The 23,207-nt window shown below is 38.5% G+C and overlaps 2 protein-coding genes across 2 annotated transcripts; both read left to right on the forward strand.

The window, feature by feature from the left end:
* Positions 1–755: 755 nt before the first annotated feature.
* Positions 756–7,672, forward strand: LOC146673649 (uncharacterized). Its single transcript, XM_085390987.1, has 4 exons — positions 756–995; positions 2,326–2,446; positions 3,528–4,064; positions 5,978–7,672. The coding sequence occupies exons 2-4, from the start codon at positions 2,344–2,346 to the stop codon at positions 7,303–7,305; spliced, it is 1,968 nt and encodes a 655-aa protein (XP_085247113.1). The 5' UTR covers positions 756–995; positions 2,326–2,343; the 3' UTR covers positions 7,306–7,672.
* Positions 7,673–13,315: 5,643 nt separating this feature from the next.
* fga (fibrinogen alpha chain) lies at positions 13,316–21,267 on the forward strand. Its single transcript, XM_085390999.1, has 8 exons — positions 13,316–13,483; positions 15,185–15,286; positions 15,803–15,986; positions 16,374–16,519; positions 17,297–17,395; positions 18,277–18,438; positions 19,260–19,896; positions 20,345–21,267. Exons 1-8 carry the CDS (start codon positions 13,331–13,333, stop codon positions 21,043–21,045), a joined length of 2,184 nt encoding a protein of 727 aa, XP_085247125.1. The 5' UTR covers positions 13,316–13,330; the 3' UTR covers positions 21,046–21,267.
* The last annotated feature ends 1,940 nt before the right edge of the window (positions 21,268–23,207 follow it).

Below are 23,207 nucleotides of genomic sequence, written 5' to 3' on the forward strand. Positions count from 1 at the left end.
GGGGGGGGGTCAGAGGGAGTGTCGCCCGGGGGGGGGGGGGGGGGGGCAAACAGGCTAGAACCGCCACTGTGGATGGTTGTCTGTCTCTCTGTGTTAGCCCTGCAACAGACTGACGACCTGTCCAGGGTGAACCGTGCCTCTCGCAGAAGATAATATATGGATGAATGGAGATGGTTTGGCATCTCAAGTGGGCGGGTTTTTCACAGTGAGGCAAAAGACACTTTGCTTGTTATCACAAACAGTTGATTGCAGTTCTTGCTGCCAAGTGTGGCAAAACCAGTTATTACGTTTTGGGGACTCAGCTAATTTTTCATATAGGATCAGGTTTTGATATTCTTTTCCCCATTAATAAATTAAATCCTTTAAAATCTGCATTTTGTACTTACTTGGATTATCTTTGTTTAATAGAACACTTGAGACAAGAAATGTGACAAATATGAAATAAGAAAACAAAGCCCAAATAAACTAATTAAAAGAATTTATTGTGGTAATTAGACTGAAACACTGATGAAAATTATGTGAAATTTTAAAATTAAATCTGATAAGAGGAACAGCGCCTGAAATAATCTGAACTATCAGACCAATCACTGTCACGGACCAGTGTAAAGAAAGGCGTTCATATCAATTTTGTCCTGAGCCGCGACCCTTCTGTTTGAACTCCATCCATGCTGTGATTGGCTACAGTTCTACACAAGAGCCCGCCTTCTCCTCCCTTCCCCAAAGCTCATTGGTCGCACATCCCCTTCTTCGCGTAAAGCTGGAAAAACACACCAAACACACGTTTCGGACTTCTTTCTCATGTTGTTTCTGTGCGTCCTTCTTCACAGTTTCTTTTCCTGATGAGATTATAAACAGAGGAGAGTGCAGCTCTGCATGTCAGAAGTAGAAATTGATGGTGGAAGTTTATTCATGTTTACACGAAGCGGAAATCGGGCTGCACGAGCGGTTTAGCTCGGGAGTTAGGCCGGGGGAGAAAGCGGACTAAACTCCTTCTGGTGAGTTCACCCTGTGTGCTCGGGGATTTCCTCTTGTGCTCGGTGTAAGGAGAGCAGGATATCAGACATGAAGTTTAAGTCTGTGCTGTAAAACAGGAGCTGGGCTACAGTTAGCCTCAAATTGCTAACTAAAGGGGAGAAAATTAGTTCGCAAAGCCACGTTAAGCACTGAATTGGAAACTAAAGCTGGGGCTATTGTAAAGTAAACCATACCAAGATACTCGGGAAGCTTAAAGCAGAGCAGTGCCTCAAGCTAAAACAGATAAAAACAGTGTAAACTGTGACACCGAAACACCGTCATTATTATTAATATTTATTGATGGATTGTTAATGTTTTACGTTTCTTATTGACGAAGATGTTAAATATTTGCAGGTTTTTGTGCCTGTTGTACTGACATTGTAAAGGAGCTGTCAATGATTATTTTTTGGTTTTATAGGGAAAAAAAAGTTTTGTAGTCATAAACATGCATTAATTAATCTTGCTGATGCATTCTCATAAACTTGAAATGCATATCAGTGGCTGGTGGTTTGTGGAAGCTGCCATGTTGAATACAATGGATGACATGGCCTTAAGCCTGAATTATGCTTCAGCAGGAAGTCTGCTTGGTTTCGGTTGTTTACCTTTAACACTGGGTGTTAAACCTCACTGTGGGAGGATTCGTTATAGCATTCGTCCCAAAAGTCCTGTGATGTCATTTGTATAGGACACCAATGCAAAGCAACACAACACATTGTTATGTTGAGGACATCGAGGCGATGGTATACCTGCTGCTAAGCTGATGGTAAACCTCTGCACCTCATCATTGGACCACAGTGTTGGTTTGTGTGCAGCCATTTCCCTCGTTTCTGTGTTTCAAAAATGAGGAGTGTGATTCTTCCGGAGGCGTCACTCTTATGACTCATCCAATCAGTGGCATGGAGCCTGGTTACATCACATTTTTGGCTCAACTCAGCTCACTTGGAACCGGGGTCAAGTAGCTACCGGTGGCAAAGAGGCTTAAATGTAACAAGTGGTTGTTTAAGGTACTGCTGTCTTGGGCTTTTGGTGGTTGACTGCACACATAAGCACAATTAGTCCCATTCAATAAAGGCAAAGCATCTGTGTTAGAGATTTCCACTTAAATGGTAATTTTATTGGGCTATTTGATAAACAGACACATACTTAAACTTGCGTAAACAAATCCCCACATAATTAATTACTAGTTAAAATATTTTTATTTGGGTTTTAGTGGGTTTTCTTTTGGCACTGACAAAATTAACTTTGGCCTGCACCAAAAAATATTTATATGCAAGAAAAGCTCAAAACATGCTGAACCTGACTGTCTTTCAGGTCTCTTGACGGGCGATCATGGAGTCGGTCAGCAGTCTGTCCATGCTGGGCCGCAAGCAGCTCACTGTCTGCCTGGTGGACTGTATGAAGACTCTGGGGGTCCCGAGGGCAGAGCTTGAAGGTGAGCAGCATTCAGAAACACAAGATCAGGATCCTTCCTACATCTTACAGTGCTGGTCACAGGCTTAGATACCCTCATCAAGTATACAAACAAGGGCAAGGGAATGAGGGAGTCAACAACAATTAGAGCTGGGAAAAGAAACAAGTCAAACACAGTAGTTTTTATAAATAATATGCTTTTATTGCTATAGTCAAAAAAACAAAAAATGGCTAAACTGAAAGTCAGTAACCAACAGAAATATGCTAAAATAACAATGAGATGGTTCAACAAAGCAAACTACTCACTAGTAATGCCAAAAACAAACTGTACAGCTACTGGCCTCCACTCGGCTGGTAGCTCTAACGCAGCCTTTCTTGTGTCTGGGCTGACTGCTTTTATCACTAGTATGATTTTTATCATGCTGTCAAGTTCCACAAATCAGTACCAGCATGCCTGAGGACCTGCTCCGATGTTCTTAATTTCCTATAGTGATGTTCCACAGTTACAGGCAAACCAGGATTTTACTGTTTGGGCAGATTACTTCTTGGGCATAAAACTGTGACACTGCCCACAAAGACTAATGTAAACCAGCCTTTTCTTTCTTTTATGGCAACATAGTCATCTGCTAAAATCCGCATTCACATGAATTAAACTTTTTTTTGTCTAGATTTACATATACAATGACCACTCGGAGAGAGAGACTGAACTCACATGAGCCTGAAGCTTCATGCATAGCTGATGATTCTTTAGAGGTCTTCTCTGGTTACATATGTAACAAATGTTGCCCTGTTGTCAAACTGCTGTTTCTGAGAAATAGAGTCTGAAGAGACTTTGGGAAAATGTGAAGTAATGCATAGATTTTTATCTGTTTTATAAAAAGTTTTAAAACTTGGCCACCATTCTGGAGTCTATTTTAAAGCCCTGTGAACAGGCGATTGGCTGAATTTTAAAACAGTTTAAGGTTTTTGCTCACTGCTCATATCTGTATGTGAACAAATTATTTCAGCCTCCTTTTAAAGTAAAGTTCAAACAGTAAACCCTGAAGAGGTCAGCAAATAATCCATCAGTTTTCTGTGTCTTCCTCTTCTTAACGTCCTTTCAGCCCCGTCTGGTGACCTTCCAGTCCTCACTCTGAGGGAGCTGTCTGTCTCTTTGGTGGACTGCATGAAAACTCCAGTGCTGAACAGTGACGATAATCACAGCAGCTTGCAGCTCAACTTGAAAGAGGAGGACGAGCAGTTGGGGAGAGAGTACGAGGGCTCAAAGCTGGAGCTGCACCCAGTCTGGCAGGACAGCGGAGTCGGAGCAGAGATTCATTTGTATAAAGAAGAAGAAGAAAATAAAAACAACATCTTGGTGGAAAACAAACCTGAAGAGCTTGCTCGGACTGATGGCAAAATGTTAGTGTTTCAGGAGAACGGCAGCGGCACCAAAGGGATGGCGTGGCTCATACAGTGTTCCGAACTATCAGAGTCCCTCGAAACAGCTGCACTGGGCGCCAGTTCAGAGGAGGACATGGATGCAATGTCACAGCAAAGTCAGGAAGAAGATGCTTTATCAGACAGAGCAGAGACGGCACAGCAGGACACTGAAGCAGAGGAAGCTGAAGATGCAGAAACCCCCGAGCCCGAGTCTGGAGGTGAATGTTTAATAACTAGTGTTTTAGTAATTTTTTAATTATTTGATTAAAACTTAAAATTTTCACCAGAAAGTTTTTTTTAAGGCTTTGCTGCCAATATTTTAGCTTTGCACTACTGCTCTGTTGCCTCTTGGTGGCACTGTGACTATTAGATACTGCTGAGTAGATGTTCAGGTCTTCATCAAACATGAGAAGTTTGGGCCGTACTGGACGACATATGTGTGAGTTACAAATTTCCCCATGGAGCAAGAGACACGCTCTTCAATAAAAACTCAAAAGTTTTCCAATTTATCATCAGTGAGGTCTTTGCATTAGACTGAGTAAATATGACGCTGATCAGATCAAACCTTTAACGTAAAACCTAGAAATGTCATTATTTCTAAATGATATTATTTCCACACTACCCTCCTAAATTGTTAGCTTTACAGCATGGCTACAAAAGGTTTGGTTTTTGTAGGGTTTTTTGTGCATCCTGTGATGTTACATGTGTGTACCAATCTCACATATGCATGTAAAAAAAAAAACATCAGTTGGGTTTATTTGTAGTAAGCCCAACTGTTCACATTCAACTGATGTGAAAGTAAATCTTCACCAGTTGCAATTCTCCTGATGAATTTCAGAGCATGTTTAGCTTCTAGAAAAAGGCCTTATTATTAGGGGTGGGCGATATATCGAATATACTTCAGGTATCGCAAGTTTTTCCATGTATGGTGGTTAAAATGGCTTTATCGTGACCATCGAGTATAAATTGCTATGGCAATATTAAGCCATTGACACATGTCAACATCTCCTCACACAGCAAAGAAAATGTTAAACCAGCTGTGATACCTGTGACTGTTCTTGGTCAGTCATTTTTATAGTCACTATCTAGACTTTTCTTTCTGTAATTTGAGATAATCCCATTTTTTGTTTTAAAATTTTCATATATCATAAGCACAAAAGAGCACCTTTTTCATTTCAGTTAGTTTATTTTGTCACATGAATTATTGCTTGATGTACTTTTGTTTGTTCTGATCTTTTGTTTGTTAAATGTCTGGTGTTGAACACAGAAAGAGATGTACTACCACAGTAGTGTCATTTTTTTGTATTTGAAGTAGAAGTAAAACACCGAATGGTCGATTTGAATGTTGTACTACACCAAAGTGGGTTTTTTTTGTTTTGTTTTGTTTTGTTTTGTTTTGGGGGGGGTATTTGAACATTAGATTTTTCTCATATTGCCCAGCCGTACTTGTTGTTGTTATTGTTATTAGTATCATTATGATTAGTTGTAGTAGTACGAGTAGTATTGGTATTAGCTTGAGTATTATAAACTTAGTGCAAGACCCTGTTGCATCTGCTAGGAGTTCTCAGGTCCAACAATAGCTCGAGCTGATTCAATTTTGGTGAAAATCATGTCAAGGTCACAGCAAATGTAAAAATCAGTAAAAGCTTTGCTTACCCACAATTTTTTCTGGATCATCCACAAACTTAGCACCCTCAACATCAAAGTTGACCTTGAAAAAAGATTTAAAGAAACCATATTAAGTATATATATGTATTATAAAAGGGCATGGAGAGCACTGTACAAAGCACTTTTTCAACACAATGCCTTACGATGTCACAAAGATGGCATAAAGGTTCGCAAATTGCAAACAGCATGAAAATACCTTCAAATTTCAAGTTTTTACAGCTTATAGAACCCAAAGATTTCATCTTATGGGTAAACATGCTATTTTAGTATGTAATGCTTCAAGGCCATAGGTCAAAAGGTCAGACATTAGTCTTGTTATAAAAGCAGATTGATTGTAATTAAAACATCAATTTTTTTACGTCCTTCAAGCTTCTCTTCTAAACATCATTTTCAACACGCTAATGGAATAATTTTGAGCATTGTGACTTGTAATCATCACTTTCTTCTTTCCTCTTCCTTGCAGCTCCTTCTTGCGTGTCTTCAACCAATGAAAACCAAACAGAGAACCAACAGGATGCTGCGTCTGAACCCCGACACCACCGCTGTGAGCACTGTGGGAAGTCCTTCGCAAGGAAGAGCAACGTCCTCCGACACCAGCGGCACAACTGCAGCAGAACAAAACCCACAGAAGATTCAGACCAGCTGGAGCAGGAGACGTTCTCATGCAGCAGGTGCATTCTAACATTTGACACTAAACGCGGGCTGAAGCTGCATGAGCTCTGTCACAAAGAGAACGGTGAAAGTCACGAGGGCAAAGACAGTAATGAGGTTCAACGAGAGAGGCCTCACACCTGCACACAATGTAATAAGAGCTTCTACATGCTGTACACACTGCGGCAGCATCTCCTCACTCACACTGGGGAGAAATCTTACCACTGTGAGGTCTGTGGGAAGCAGTTTGGCAGGGAAGGAACTCTGAAGGAGCACATGCTGATCCACACAGGGGAGAAACCATATAAATGCGACCAGTGCGGCAAGACCTGTGCCAGGCGCGGGGACCTCAGAATACACATGTTGAGCCACTCTGAGGAGAGACCTCACAACTGCAGCCACTGTGGCAAAAGCTTCAAACAGCTTTTCAAACTGAGGAAGCACGAGCGAATCCACACAGGGGAGAAACCCTACCAATGTCAGCTTTGCGCAAAGAAGTTTAGACTGCAGGAATCGCTGGCATCACACATCCACACCCACACTGGAGAGCAGCCCTTCAAGTGCAGACTCTGCCCCAAGGCCTTCAGTATCAGGAGCAACTTGAAGAAGCACCAAATGATACACACCGGGGAGAAGCGCTTTCACTGCTCACACTGCGACAAAAGTTTCCGGCTGCAGCAGCACCTGATATTCCATGAGCGTGGCCACACAGGGGAGAAACCATACAAGTGTGAAAAATGTGGGAAAGGTTATTGTCACCCGTCCACGTTGAAAACACACCTGTCCGCTCATGAGGAGAAACCACCACGGTGTTCCCTGTGCGGGCGGGAATTTAGAGATCAGGAGGAGTTAGCCAATCACGGGTGTGCTGAGTCAGCAGAAAAACCACATCGCTGCTCTCAGTGTGGAAAGTGCTTTTCCCAGATCATGAATATGAAGAAACACCAGATGATCCACTCAGGGGAAAAACCCTTCGCGTGCAAGGAGTGTGGGAAGCAGTTCAACCACAGTGGGAATCTCACAAAGCACATGCGCACCCACACCGATGAAAGGCCGTTTGAGTGTGAACTCTGCAAGAAGCGCTTCAGACTCCTGCAGCACCTCACAAATCACAGATTAACTCACAACAAGAAAAAGTAGAGACTGAATCTGATGTTTTAGTGGAAGCAGCCGCAGATTAGGAGGACAAACAGGGATGACTGCTGAGATGAGATTACGTTGACTCAGCTTCACCCCATTTTAAGCTTTAACTGTAGCTCTTTTAGTTGTTCTTCATGTAAAATGAGACGGAAGAATGTTAGAGAGAAACTCGCTGCCTTGGTCTTTAAATGATAAAATGCTTTTAGAATTATAGTTTGGGACAGTTTTGTATTCTTTTATTTTATTTTTTTTACAGATTAATATATTAAATTGGGGATTTGTCCCAAAATGAAAAGGATGAAAAAAATGAAATGCCAAAAAAAGAAACTATTTCGGGAATAAAAGTCAATATTAAAACCAAAGAACTAAGAAACTATCTTGTGTCTGGATGTCATAGTTTTCATTGGTAAAATACAGATTGGATATTGATCATCAAGTAGTGAGTTACAATCATACTTTCACCACACTAGACTCTCAGTACGTCTACCTCACTGTAGTTGTCAGAGTAATTAATAATATAGATAATAGAGAAAATTAAAAAGAAAAAACTGCTGTTGGTCAAAATGGGCATCAACTTTTTGCCCTGTTTTAAGTCATGTATCTCTAATTAAGGAAACTCATTGCGCTCATTGACACAGACTGACTCCGATTGATTGGCAGAGGTTTCCAAATAACTGCAGATTGCAATCTGTCTGAGAGTTGCCACAACTACTTGTAGATGGTTGGCCTTGCGATGTAATTCAATGCAACTATTGGTCACCTATCTTTATAAATTTATTCTTCTCCTAGTTGCAGAGACAATGCTTTCCTACCTTTACTCCAGTGTGATATCTGCTGTAACCCAAACTGTGCTGCCACTGGATTTCTTGCAATGTGCATGTTTTTAACGTGATACGTGTCAACCTACGCAAGTGGCCAACACTGTTACCAGTAGGGCTGCCACAAACGATTATTTTGATAGTCGACTAGTCACCGATTATTTATGCGATTAGTCGACTAATCAGATCATCATCCACTGGACGTAAAACTACAGCTTATTGCACCAGCAGCATCTGCTCTTATATAACTATCATTAGCTTACAGCTTTAAGCTTTTAAGGTGCTAACTAAAAATAAAGACAAGATGATAGTTTATTCAATTTTAATGAAATTTGCAGATTGTTTTGGTAAAGTTTAATAAACTCCTTGCTATCTAAAATATAACAGGACACCGGAGTATATTCTCCAGCATCTCACACTTCTGATAATCAGCTGTCTGCTTGACGTTTATTCAGCTGTGTAAAAACTATAACTTTAATCTCAGCCAAACCGATTTACTCAGGAACAAATAAAATACTAAAAAAAAAAAAAAAAGCCAAACAACAACATTTTTAATTTATCTAAGTGACTCATATATATTTAACCTGAGTCGCGAAAGACGGCGGTGGGTTTGAAAACAATTTGCCGGGAGTCCGGTGTTCTCACGGCGCTAGTGACCTAGCCCCCGGCTAGCTATCGAGCTAGTGGGTAACAGACGTCTCCGAAAACGTCGGAGCGCTTTTGAAAATATGTGTAACAGCTACCCTGAGGTACCCCTGAGCAAGGTACCGTCCCTACACACTGCTCCCCGGGCGCCCAATGGCTGCCCACTGCTTCACTGAGTGAATGGGTTAAATGCAGAGAGCAATTTCCCCACGGGGCTCAATAAAGTACAATAATAATGTAATAATAATAAACTGAGCCGATATTTGAGGTTTACACAGCTACATTCTCGCCTGAAAATATGTTAAACGTTTATTTTGTGACCCAGAAAGAATAATAAGAGTAATATTAAAACTAACTAGCTACCGCCATTGTTGACAACTGCGCTGGGCTGCGCTATGAATTCTGGGACACAGCTGCTTCTTCTTCTTCGGGGTTTAACGGCAGCTGGCATCCTTGTACATGCAGTGCTGCCATCTTCTGTTTCAGTCCGTTATTACACTCTTAAATCCTGCTATTATTCCTGCGTCTTTTGCGATCTTACAAAGCTTCAAACGACACGTCGACTATTAAATCAGTCGTCGACGATTTTGATAGTCGACGTAATCGTGACTAGTCGACAAATCGTGGCAGCCCTAGTTACCAGCATTCAAACTTGTGCTGGGTGTTTTATCTGTTTACCTTCAGATTGTGAGCCTTTATGTAATTTCAATTTTTTAATGAAGTGACAGTGATAATGGAACTAAATAAAATTCAGGGACTTTTTTTTTTTACCCTCTTGAATTCTCGCTCTTCGCTGTGGTCAACATATTTGTGCCTCAATGGGTTCGACTTATTAACCCATTCCCGCTCATCTATTTGGATATTTTTGGCAGTCTCTCTCCAGGGATTCACACCCTCCCCACATACTACTCTGCAAGTCAGAGCAGACCATTATACATGAGTTTACAATCCAAGAATCTTGTAAAAGTGTAAACCTTTAATCTGCACTGCCAATGTTGTGAATTTTTAAGCCAAAGTGGTAACTCATAATGCGTCAACACGTATTTGGTCATTTCTTACTATGTCTTGAACTTGGTCCTGAATTGTTTTTGTGTGTAAGACATGACTGAGCTGTTCAGTGTGAAGCTTTAGGTTTTTAATGTCTGGTACAAAAACAACAACACCTATGACCTCAGTAATAGCTTAGCACTTATCTTAGTACAAGGACATGCAGATGGTTGTTAAACTCCTGACATTCAAATACACTGCATTTTGACCATCTTCTAGGTTGGTGTGTAATTATTAATTTTAGTATCAATGAACTTCCATGTTAGGTTAATTGGTGATTCTGGCTGTAGTTGTAAAAGTTCATGAAGGAAGCAAAGCAGATAAAATAGCTAATATAACTGAGGAGTTGGTTCTTTTCTTCTTGAGGTGGTTTCAGAGACACCACTAGCTCCCCAAAGTGTCCCATTTCATCACACTGAAAGCAACTATATGAGAGAAAGATGAAAATATGACTTTGGAAACATGAGTATTTCTTTTCATAATAAATCTGAATCGCTGAACATGGCTGAGAAAAACATCAAAGTTAAGGTAAGTGCTTACTCTATACCGTTAACTATCGCTAAATTTAATCACATTTTTAATCTGAGAGTAGTTTGTGTTGGTCTTTGTTCAATGTTCTGATGGGACGAGTTCTAGTCACACAAACTCTTCACCCAGTGCACATGATAGCAGTGAAATTATCAGTTGCAGTAATGAAGGCAAATTTATCTGCAGCTCCTTTAAAGGAAAGGCGCTCCAGCAGGATCCAGAAGTGTTTGCTATATTTGACTAAGACTGAGCCAGAAACAAATTTCTACTGCTTTACAGCAGAGAATACATTCATAGACTTTGACGCTGAGCTAGATTATGCAGTTCTGGAGCTCAACCCTGAAACATCTTGATGCATGCTCAATCATCCAGGTAACCCTGAAAGCTCAAAGGCAAAACAAGAGCAAAGAACAAGGTACCACTGGGGCTCCACTGCCTCCCAATGGTAAAGCCTGCATCATTGGACACCCAGCAGGGGAAGTGAAACAAATGGATCCTACATGTATCATTGAGACAGAGAAGAGAGGGCAGGCTGCTGATGATTATTTGAGTCATTAAATTAAGTCATTAAATCCAATAATCATCCACTTGATCTGTAATTATGCCACAAAGCAAAGCATTGAAAACATATTAGAGGGTGGAAATAAAGCAGGAAAAGTAGCGACCTAACACACTTCGATGTATCACTCTGGCTCTGGCTCTCCAGTGTTTGATGTTTTTGCAGGATTTACTTATGGTTTTACAAAAGAAGTCGATGGTATTTAACTGATAGTAAATGAGAAGTGAAGCAACACAGTGTGTAAAACAATTTCTTGTCTGTGTGGTAAAAAGTTGAGATGAAGATGATAATGTACTTCTGCACTTAGTGAAGAACTTACATTCTGCTAATAGGGTTCTTTATATGGTTAAAATCTGTATCTTTGTCTGCACTGATTTAAATAGTTTTATGTGTCTTTGTGAGACATTCAATCCTAAATTGTTTCCTATCACTAATTTGTCAATCCACTTTTACTTTTCCTGAAAATAAAAGCATGCATATTGTTTGCTTCTTTGTCTAAGTATAAGCTTTAATCTTCTACAGACCCAGATCAGAAAGATTGGCTGAGACTTATTGCTGCTGCTGATATCAATACACTTCATATGTTACTATTAATCAGTCGTGCCATTTTGTTTGGTCTGTGCTGCTCTTTAAGCAGCCTTAAACTCAAGAGTGATTCTTTGTTTGTTCCAGTAGATGGCGGTGTTGCTTCATTATTCTCCTCACTGGTAAACAAGAAAGAAAAGATATTTCCTATAGTAATTTAGTCTGTCTATACATTTATCAGAATCAGAATACTTCATTAATCCCCAGGGAAATTATGTGGGTTATAGTTGCTCCAGTACAGTAACATTAACAAAAGCAGACTATTTAACAATACAATATGTTAAGATATAAGGAATAGCACAATATATACAAATCACCAAATAATAAATATCCTGGGTTGACAGATGTAGTTATAAATAAATATTAAGAATATTGACAGCAACATTACAGAGTAGAAAAGAGCGTGTGTAAAACGTGCGTAGCTATTGCAGTGTTTACAGTGTGTTTGATGGAGGAGTTGTACAGGGAGATGGCCACAGGCAGGAATGATTTCCTGTGTGATTCAGTGGTGCTTTTTGGTAATCTCAGTCTCCCACTGAACGTGCTCCTGTGACAAGCCAGCATGTCATGAGTGGGTGGGAGGTGTTACCCAACATTGTCTTTATCTTGGACAACATCCGCCTCTCCGACACCACCTTAAGGGAATCCAGCTCCATACCCACAACATTACTGCATCACTTTGTTTTTGATTTGATAAATAACCATGTTCCTGGTGTGTATTTAACAGTGTGTGATTCTCCTCATATTTACATATTTACATATTTATGTACATCTGTTCACAGAAACGGTTATAGCAAAAGACTAATGAGAATTTTAGAAGGACAATTTTAATGGGAAGATAATTGTGATTCGGTTTATTTCCTTTCCTGTTAAGAGAAATAATATCGAAAGCGTTCACGTGTTTATAAAACTGTAAGTAGTTGGCTTAGTGTATCTCCCAAAATACTGTATTGGCACTATGAAACTGCAGTTTCTCATTTTTACTATTACTTTTGTACTGGATCAATAAGTTAGTGTCCTGCTTAACAATCAGTCAAATAAAGCCTTTGAAATAAATGATACATTTTGCTGTGCACACCCCACAGCAGCCTAGTTGGTAGTTGCTAGCTCTCATCCCCTAGTTCTAGTCATTTAACTGGTTCTGTCCACTCTGTTGGTGTGTTTTTTAATATCGTGGCCTGCTGTGTGGTACTTTTTATGCGCTCCTTTATTCATTAACTTCTACAACAATATTTTACCTTCTGGCCTGTATTTCTCTTTTATATTTGGTGTTAACATACACCTTAACTTGAGAAGCTAAATCATTATTGTTATTTAAAAATGTTATACATTTTATCATTGCATTTTTTTTTACCTGTGTGTCGTTAACTTTTTTATTCTCTGGTATTTTTTTGTGAAGCACTTTGTGATCTTTGTATTGAAAGGTGGTAAATAAATGACATTTTTCTGACGCATGTAATATTAATATGGAGAGATTCATTTATATTTTAACAAAATCCGCGGTAATGCTGTAAAATGGGAGTAAATAGAAACTCTATTCTATCATTTTAAAATCCTCGAATGTTTTTGTTGCCCTTTTCTGATTGAGTTCAGTTGAGTCAATGTTAGTGTCGTTGGTGTTTGTCACTATTTGGTTGGTGTAAAATGTACAGGAACTGACAGGAAATCCTGCTGCAACTGAACTGAGTAGGCAGCATGTTTGACTTTAGTGTGTGTGTGTGTGTGTGTGTGTGTGTGTGTGTGTTTGAATGCATTATTTTTGAGTAAAGATACACACAGTACAACAAACACATCGATTAGAAGCTGTTGCTCAACTCTGATCTGACCTGACCAGTGTTTGCTGATGACTCACCGGTTTGTGAAACTGAACCTGAAGGCTTCAAATGATCAGAGAGCAGCGTTAGAAAATCATTCAGGAACAACTCTTCGCACAGAAACAGGAACGATGGAGCGACTCTGTTTCCTTTTGTGTCTGATATGTGTGTCCTCAACACTGGTGAGTTTCTCTGATGTTTTTAAATAATTTTACAAAGATGCGGCCCTGAAATTTTTTTCTTTGTCATTTTACTGTATACTATGTGTTGTTTAATAAATAACAAGAATAATTATGTATTTACTGATCACACATATGTTTATTATTTACTGATATGAATACATGAACATAGAATTTGGCTGTTCTATTTATAAAGATGTCGAGCACACTGTCTTATCCATTATTTACTCTTTTATTTTACTACCTAAGTTTATTAGATATATTTCTGGTAATTATTATTATTATTATTATTGATTTATATGAATATAGTAACAAAAGATTTAGCAGTTGTGGACGTCGGCTTGAGCAGAATGCTGAATACTGATCAATCAAAGAAACAGTCACTATCTTTAGCTGTTTTAAGAATTCAAATAAAGGATGTGTAACTTAGCAGACCTAACAAAACAGAGCTTCATTTATACTTACAGTTTTTATATATATTATTTAAAGCCAGTTATTTAAATACTGCAGACTGATTAACTACCACTGACCTAAAATTTTCGTATGCAACATTTAACCTCCTAAGACCCAAACTTTTCCACGGCATGCATTTTTAATTTCTCTTTGATATTTGAGCATATTGGGGCCAGATGAATGTAAAAACAAAGAATTACCTGATTATTATTTTTTTACCTGATTTTTTTCTCTTAAAAAAATGATAGCCACATATGAGGATATTCATTTAATATTTCGACAGAACAGTAGCAGTTTAATGTCCTCGTAAGTGAATATCAGGCCCATGTAGAGCAAAATTGAGTATTTTGGTCTAAATAACCCAAAATGTGATGTCCACATATGTGGACGTCAGGTAAATGGACTGATTCTTATATGGCGCTTTTCTACTCTCCCAGAGTACTCAAAGCGCTGTATACAACATGCCTCATTCACCCATTCATACAAGCGCTTCTAAACTCAAGTGCAACTAATAAGCATTCACACACATTCACACTCCGATGAATGCATCGGAGGGCAACTTGGGGTTAGTATCTTGCCCAAGGATATTTGGCATGCAGACTGGGGCAGCCAGGAATCAAACCACCAACCTTCCAATCAGTAGTTGATCTGCTCTACCACCTGAGCCACAGCCACCCCAGGGTCCTAGGAGGATGATAAGAAAAATAATTATGTACTAATAACAGTATAAAATTGAGTACATTTCAAAATAAATTTGCAATAAATAAATTTGAAAAGTATTTCTGCTTATATAATTATTGTAATTGTGGATTTTACTTTATAAAAATTATTAATAAAATCTTTATTTGTGGGTAAGAAGCAAACAATTTAAATATTTTTAGTCAGTAATATTATTCCAAAGAAACACCTCCTAATTTGAGCAGTTCAATTGAAATTGGTTATACGTGTTATAATGTACATGTCTGATGTGCAGCATCTGTTTTTAAGATTTTTAGTTAGTTTTATCAAAGAAGTTCAGAATGTATCACCAAGCCTTTAACCAGGGTTTTGTTTAAGTAGGGTTTCATTGTAAAAGTCCTTGTTGTAGACCAAATGGACTAAAATAGCTGCTCTGTCACAAAGACTCTTTGCTTGCAACTATATGTGCATAGTCACCCCTCAAAAATCCATTGTACACCAAGAACAACCAGAGACAATAGCTATGTTTTCTGCCCTAACTAAAACAATGTTGACTTTCTTGTCTTCGTCTAGGCCCAGGTTGATCCCAGGGGAGCTCGTCCAGTGGAGCAGGGCACCAGAAGTGAAAAATGTGCCACTGAGAAGGAATGGCCTTTCTGCACAGACGTTGAATGGGTATGCAGATTCTCTGTTGTCTCTCAGAGCTCAAGCTAGGCAAAGTTCTTATTGACCTCAATTAATGTGTGCAATTTTAAGATTCAATGTTTACAAGAAAGCTGGACTGGTGAAATTCCAGTTTCTGTCAGTGCAAAAGTCTAACTATGTACTTAATCGATAAGATTTCAAAATTATGTCTTAGTGTTTATATATGGTAAAGAGATGCTGCTATAATAAGGGAAGGAAATCTGTCAGCACGAGCCGATTGCAATAATTAATGCTTAAAATGACAGAAATCTATAATAAATGTTATATTGTGAATGACCATGAGGGAGGTCTTTATGGGTAGGAAAAATGGTTAAACTTGTGAAAATACACTACAGAATGTACAATCCGGGCCAGACTGGAGCTTTTGTGCCTCTGGTTGTACTGCCAATTATTAGAATAACCTGTTGTTCTATATTTAAATGACTCTGATTTTCATGTGACACAGAAATAAGGAATAATTATGTCTTCTCTTTGGTCATCCATTAGGGCCCTAAATGTCCATCAGGCTGCAGGATCCAGGGTCTGATGGAGAAATACGATCACAATATGCTGAAGAAGATCGAGAAAATCCGCAGCCTGCTGGATCAAAACAAGGCCAAACATCGCTCCGCTGATACGGTGTCGAAACAGACCTACACCTACTTGAAAGAAAAGCTAACCACTGACGCTGGTTAGTGTGGCTTTGTGCACTTCTTCTGTTTCCCAGTCAAGAGTTTAATGGTTACAGGAACCCATTCTAGGTGGTTATAGGACACCTGGAAGTTGTTTCACAGTTAAATAAATATCTGCATAAACTGATCAAAAGTGCAACCCTAACAAGCAGCTTTAAAGGTGTACACAGTCATATTTAAAAGATATTTAGCGGAAAGAAATGGGACATGGGAGTGCGCACCAGTTTGTGGAAGCCATCATGTGGTTTTATTCCCAATATTATCTCAATTATTTATATCCAGCAGAACCCTCCCATCTCCGGACAGCTGACAAAATGCATTTAAACAAAAGTAAGAATCAATCCATCCATTTATTAAACTAAACGTTTCCTGTTTTCTTCTACTAGGTGGCGACAACAACTACCTTGAATTGGCTCAGACTCTTCGTCAGAGGATCACAGACATGAAGATTAAAATCGACAAACAGATGACTGTCCTGGCAGCCCTGAGGGATCAGGTCAAAGACCAGGTCACAGAGATGCAGAGACTGGAGGTATACCAAGCCAGCACAGTCAAAAATACATGTTTGCATAAAAAACATGACAAGAACATCCTTAAAAGTATTTACAAATGCACTAGAGAAGAAAGAATTTAAAGTACTGAGGATAGTTGACTATGCAAAAATATTGAAATGCCTGTAACCAACAGTAGTGAAGCCACAGGTTTCAGAAGTCTAGAAGAAAGAAAATAAGAACATTTTAAAAAGCACTTAGCCAGTGCCAAATCACAACAACAGTCACCTCTAGTTGCTTTATGCTGTAAGGTAAAGACCTTAGAATAATACAGAGAAAACTCCAACAATCCGTTGAACCCTTAAAGCAAGCCCTTGGCGACAGTAGGAAGGAAGAACTCCCTTTTAACAGGAAGAAACAGCAGAACCAAGTTCAGGGAGGGACATCCATCTGCCGTGACCAGTTGGGGGTGAGGGAAAGAAGGCAGGACACAATAAATCAACATAAATCAGTATAATAAATATCTACACATGGATATATTCAGAGATTTGTACTGCGAATGTAGCTCAACTTCTGACAAAACTCTGAATATTAATTAATCAAAAGGTCCGATTAACTAAAGTAAAATCTTTTTATGGCACCTGTGTAACAGTGAGAAGCAGTAAAATATTGTTTTTTATTGTAAAGATATGTTACAATGGCAGAGTGAATTTGTTCACATATATTTAAAACTACCACTTTTTTTACAAGTTACTTTTACAATTTTTTTTTACTCTTGGGTTTCACATTTTTTTTAAAAACTCGATCTCCTCTTTCAGGTGGATATTGATATTAAGCTTCGTTCCTGCAAAGGATCCTGTGGAGGCTACTCTGAGTACCAAGTGGACACGGAAAGCTATGTCACCTTGAATAAACAGGTGAGAATTCAAGCGACCACATCTATCCACCCAGTTAAGGGTGAATAAATTAAAAACAAGCTCATTAAATTGCCAATCAGCAGAGTGAGTCAATAAATAACTAATTGTGGGGTTTGCATACAGTGAAACACCAGCTATCTCGAGTAATCTGCTGTTTTAAATACATTTTAAGTCCAAGTAATTTCACCTCTCACAATTTCTTAGGTTTTTGCATATCTGTCCCATTTTATTGACCACTAGAGATAACCTTGGAAAAAACTTCTTTTTCCTATTTTTAAATGGAAAAAGAAGTATTTTTAAAAGCTACCCAAACCTACATGGCTCTATGCAGAACTGTAATTGCCCCCAAAACTTAATAACTTGTGCCACCCTTGACATGAAGAACTTAAATAATTTGCTATAACTGTCAATGAGTCTTCACAGTTTTCACCCATTTGCAGTTTGCCATTACTTTTGTCACCAAAATAAAGTTATTACTTTACATCTGTTAAAAGTGGTTTAAAGTTTAAAGGGTTGCAGGTCGGACTCAAACTCGGGTCGGCCACTCTAATCATACAGGATTTGGTCACCTGCTCATCCCACCAAGCCAAAACATGAGAATAAATAGTGAGAAATACACTATTTTAAGATAACATTGGAAATAAAACAACCAAAAAGAAAGTTTTTATTGGCTGTTTTTTGAAAGGTAATAAATTCAAAGATACAGAAAAAGTTATATTTGTTAAAAAGTCAAAATATTTAGTTGTGACCATTTTTATATTCAATTTTTTCAGAATTAATAAAAAGATATTTTTGTGTAAGATTTGTGTTTGTCATTCTTCTGACAATTGAATTTTTCCCAACATTAGGTTGTGAACTTCTCTTTCTGTCTGTCTTTCCAGGTCCAGCAGTTAGACTCCCAGGCACCCCAGAATGTCGAGACTGTGGGGACGCTGTACGTGATGAAGAGCAGGCCGCTAAGGGATATGGTTGTGGATAGCAACTTCAAATCCGGGGCCGTTGAAGGAGCAGCAGGACAGCAGACTGCAGACAAGTTCCCTGATGTAAGAGAGCCGTCACATTTAGATTTCATCTCTTAACAAGCATTACGTTGCTGGTAACTTTTCAGGTTTAGAGGTATATTCAAAAATAACTATTATTATGGCGTTTTCATGTACTTCAAATGGAAATCATACAATAGGAGAGAGATAAGGCCAAAATTGCCTTTAGTTGACATTCTCCTGAAAGCTAAGCGCCTCATTTCTAAAACTATGCATCTTTACCATGTGGCTAAAATGTTAATCTTAACTCTAAGCGGTAATGCAGTGATTGATGAAAATCTTAAGTAAATGCTTCCCATTGTTTACATCTTGCACCAGTGAGCTAGTGTTTGATTGTTTTATGCTACTTTGGAGCACTTTTTGTCCCCTTGGATTGCCCACTAGTGGAGTTCTAAGACCCAGAGGAAGCAGACATATCAAATTTTGATATCAACTGACATTTGTTATTGACAGTTTAGTCTTTTTAAAACGTTTGACAGCATTTAGTTCAATTCAATTTAATTTTAAATACCCTAAAATTTGATTCCTTTTGGTTTGTGGTTCTTATTTGGTTAACTGTACTGTATGTTTGGAAACTTTAGGCTTTTATGTTACACAAACATTTATTGGGAATTGTTATGGCACCATGAAAAAAATGTCAGGGACTTCTCAAGCAAGAAGCAGCTATTGAGTTACTGACCTTCCGGAAGTTGGAAACCATTCTCCCTCTTGAGCAGGATCTATCATTTCATCAAATTCTGTTAATATTGCTCTATATTTGTATAAAAAAGTACTTTCACTGAACCAATATTCCTTAAGAGTTTTTTTCTCTTTTCTTTTTCTAGGTGAGGACTGTCCATTTGGTCCTGGAAGAGGAAGGCTCTAGCTCATCCCCAGCAACTGTTTCCAAGGTCCCAGGTACTTCCTTCTCTTCGTCTACATCCTCATCCTCCTCATCTTCATCGTCCACCTCTTCCACATCATCTAGATCAATCACTGAGATTAGTGGTCGTGGCGACGCGGACACGTTTGGTTTGGGTGGAGGGTCGCATAGCCTCGGCCAACCCAGTACAAGTCATGTGTCCACCAAAACCATCACCTGCACCAAGAGAACCCGAACAACTGTGGTTCATACAAGCGATGGGCCAGTGGAAAGGACAGAGGAGGTGATAGAAGGAGGACCCGGATGCCAGGTGACAGGAGACTTCACCAAGGGTGGGATAAGCTCCTTGTTCCCCTCTCTCAGCCATACATCTTCATCCTCTTCTACTGGCTCCACCAAGACCGTACATCTCAGCAGCACTAAGGGCAGCGTCTCTGGAAATACCAAAACTGGGTTTAGCGATCCATTCGACTCTGATGTCGGGCTCGACCTTGGCGCGTTTCTGACTGACAATACAGAAGATGATGTTCCTGATTTTCACGCCAGGAGTGTGAAGGTCACATCACGAATCGAACGCCAGGCGGATTATGTAGGAAAAGGTACTGAAACTGACCTGGAGTAAAATATACAAAGCCAAGAAGAAAATGATTAGCTAGATAGCATGCATTAGCATCAGATAGCTTGCTAGCTAGCCCTATGTACCAAAATGATAAGTGAATACAGCATTTTTTGTTGTTTGTTTCTGGAGTTTAAATATTTTAAGATTTCCCATATAATACATTTGATAAAAACATATTTCTCATTGATAGTTTACCAATCAACAAATTCCTGATTAGCGATTAACCAAACTCTCCAAAAATCCTGCAAATATCACCACCCACATCCGTCCTGCTAGCCACAGACTTATTTGCCACAAAAGAGTGTTTAACATAGAGATCAGGAGACGAAGAATCGACTGCCAGCAAGTTTAGCTTTTGTCGATGAAGTGTCCATTTTAGCCAGTCCACGCTAACTCGCGGTTTGCGGTATGCCCCTCTCTGTTTACAGATTGCGTTGAAATCTACCAGAACCATCTGAATGGGGAAACAAATGGCCTGTTTAAGATCAAACCTGGCGGCACCGACTCTGAGGCAGTAGTGGATGTTTACTGCCAGCAGGAGGGTATTATGGGAGGGTGGTTGTTAGTCCAGCAGCGAGAGAGTGGTGCACTCAGCTTCAACCACAGCTGGGTTGAATACCGCAATGGGTTTGGATCAGTGGACACTCAGGGCAAAGGCGAGTTTTGGTTAGGCAACCATAACCTCCACTTGCTAAGTAATGAAAGTGAGACTATGCTGAAAGTTGAACTAGAGGACTGGGAAGGTGCTGTAGCCAGTGCAGAGTACACTATACGGGTAGGATCAGAGGCGGAGGGGTACCCGCTGCATGTCTCCACATACAGCGGGGATGCTGGGGATGCTCTATTAATGCCAAAAGCATCTGATTTATCCCACAACGGAATGAAATTCAGCACCTTCGACAAAGATAACGATAGATCGGAGCATAATTGTGCAGAGATTTATGGGGGTGGGTGGTGGTACAACAACTGCCAGTCAGCTAATTTAAACGGTATTTATTATAAAGGCACATATGACCCCAAAACAAACATCCCACATGGAACCGAGAATGGAGTTGTGTGGGTGACATACAAACCAGCAAATTACAGCCTGAAAACTGTTCGGATGTTTATCCGACCAACTGCTTTTTAACTTGAAAAAACAGGTGAATAGATAACAACCAGAGGACAAAAACCAAAGGTAGAATCAATCTATCTGTGCAATAAGTACTTTCTGTTTGTGAGCATGCTGTGTAAACAGTATTGATTCTTTTGTTAGCACTACCAGTCCAATGTTCTTGCAGTGACCCAATGTTTTTCGTGTTTCTCAACCACTGAACTCTGCTCAATCAATAAAGACTCAGTCTTCACTTTACTCACTGTGGTTTGTGTTCTCATTTCCCGCTAAATAAATAACTTGAATTTAATCTTATTGACTTGAATTGAAACTTAAAGATAGAAAATATGTACAAAATCTATCAAAATATTAAACCACATGGTTGCAGAGTAATAAACCACATGTAAAATAACTGGGTATTAGGAGTATTTATATGGTCTTATAGACTGTATGTATAACTGGCACTCACTTTGCTATTAATATTTTAAAAATAAAGCGCAATATAAGGATATATTATTTCATAATGTGAGTAATACAAAATATATGTTAAAATATTCTGAATGGGTATATCTAGTTTGTAGTGTCAAAGATTGCCGCTGAAAAGTAAAGCAGTTAACCATGCTAAGTCATTCTGTGTTTGATGAATTGTATTTATTGTTATGTTGTCTTCCTTCCTTCTTAGAGTTGCTGGGTTGATGATGACGTGTTAGCACACATAACATGCAAATTGAACTCCGCGCAAGAAGTAGCCAAAGCAAGTATTGTCGAATGTGTGTACACAAGGAACTGGTGACAAAAAGTTCTTACACAATATGATATAGTGCAAGAAATACTACTACTACTAATGGTAATAATAATTCAAAACTTTAAAAATTTATATGTGCATTGCTGAATTTAGGCATCAAAACAACAGGAACTACATAAAGATTACAAGATTAAAAAACATGAATGTGAAAACATGAAAACAAGATAGTGATTAAGTATTATTACCGAAAATAAGAAAAAGTATTCAGAAGGCATTAAAATGTTATGCACAAGTCATTCTATAAAGGAGATCTGAGTATCCCTTTGTTTTAAACCCTGAAACTTATAACAGTATCACATTCTTTGATCTGTGCTTCAAAATACTGAGTTAAGAGTCCTCAGATTTCTAAAGGAACAAAGTCGTTGTTTTCATTTAAAAGAAATAACAAAAAATCTCACATATAGATGACCTAATACATTTATTAGGCTGTCACTTAATGTATTTTTTTTGTTAAATTCAATTCAGTTCAGTTTTATTTATATATAATATATATATAACACCAAATAACACAGCAGTTGCCTCAAGGCACTTCACATTGTAAGGTAAAGCTGTCCTAAATTAAAAGTATTTATAATAACGAGAATCTTTAATGGTTAATCCATCAGTGTGTGCAAACTCTAATCAAAATTATATTTCTAATGCTAAAATATAACTATTATTATCCATCATTTTAAAATGCATTTTATTATTTATTAAAATGTATTTTTTACCATATAATAAAGCGCATCTTTAGATTATGATTAAGATGCCAGATAGCAGTTATTTTACTTACGAACATGAACAAAAAAAAAAAAAATGGTTCTTCAATGTCAGTTAATTCGTTTTTGTTCAGTGTGAAAGCTCAAATTTCAGTATAAAAATGGCACATTCAGTTTATTTGCCTATAAATAACAATTAAATGAGACATACAACTGTAAAAGTTACCAAGGCACTCTTAGGATACAATTTATTTGAATTGATTTAAATGAAAATGTGCTTTGAGTGCTCCAAGAGAGTAGAAAAGCTCTCTATAAGAATCAACTATTTAAATACCAACTGTGACTAGCAATACCTGTGATACTGTATATAACCCATAGAGGGCATTAAAAATAAAAGCACCAATGTGGTCTAGCGCAGATTAGTATGCAACATAACAACAGGATCTACATAAAGATTACATTTTAACTGTAACATCCTTGTGTTTTTTATGTAATAAGTTTTTATGGTCATTGTTTTTATCTCTGGCCTGGTGATAAGGACATTGGAAAGTTATCTTTTATGCTTTTTATCCATAGAGCCCATTTTCACCTCACAGTTTCATAACTATTATTGATTTTGTGCTTGTTTTTCATGTGGAAATGTTAAATAACAACCCCGAAGTTACTGATCTTTGTACAGTCCACAAGTTCCATCA

The sequence above is a fragment of the Rhamphochromis longiceps genome, linkage group LG3 (genome assembly GCF_057381845.1).
Source record: "Rhamphochromis longiceps isolate RC_006_pf linkage group LG3, R_longiceps_female_GT1.1, whole genome shotgun sequence".
In the NCBI taxonomy this organism is placed as follows: domain Eukaryota; kingdom Metazoa; phylum Chordata; class Actinopteri; order Cichliformes; family Cichlidae; genus Rhamphochromis; species Rhamphochromis longiceps.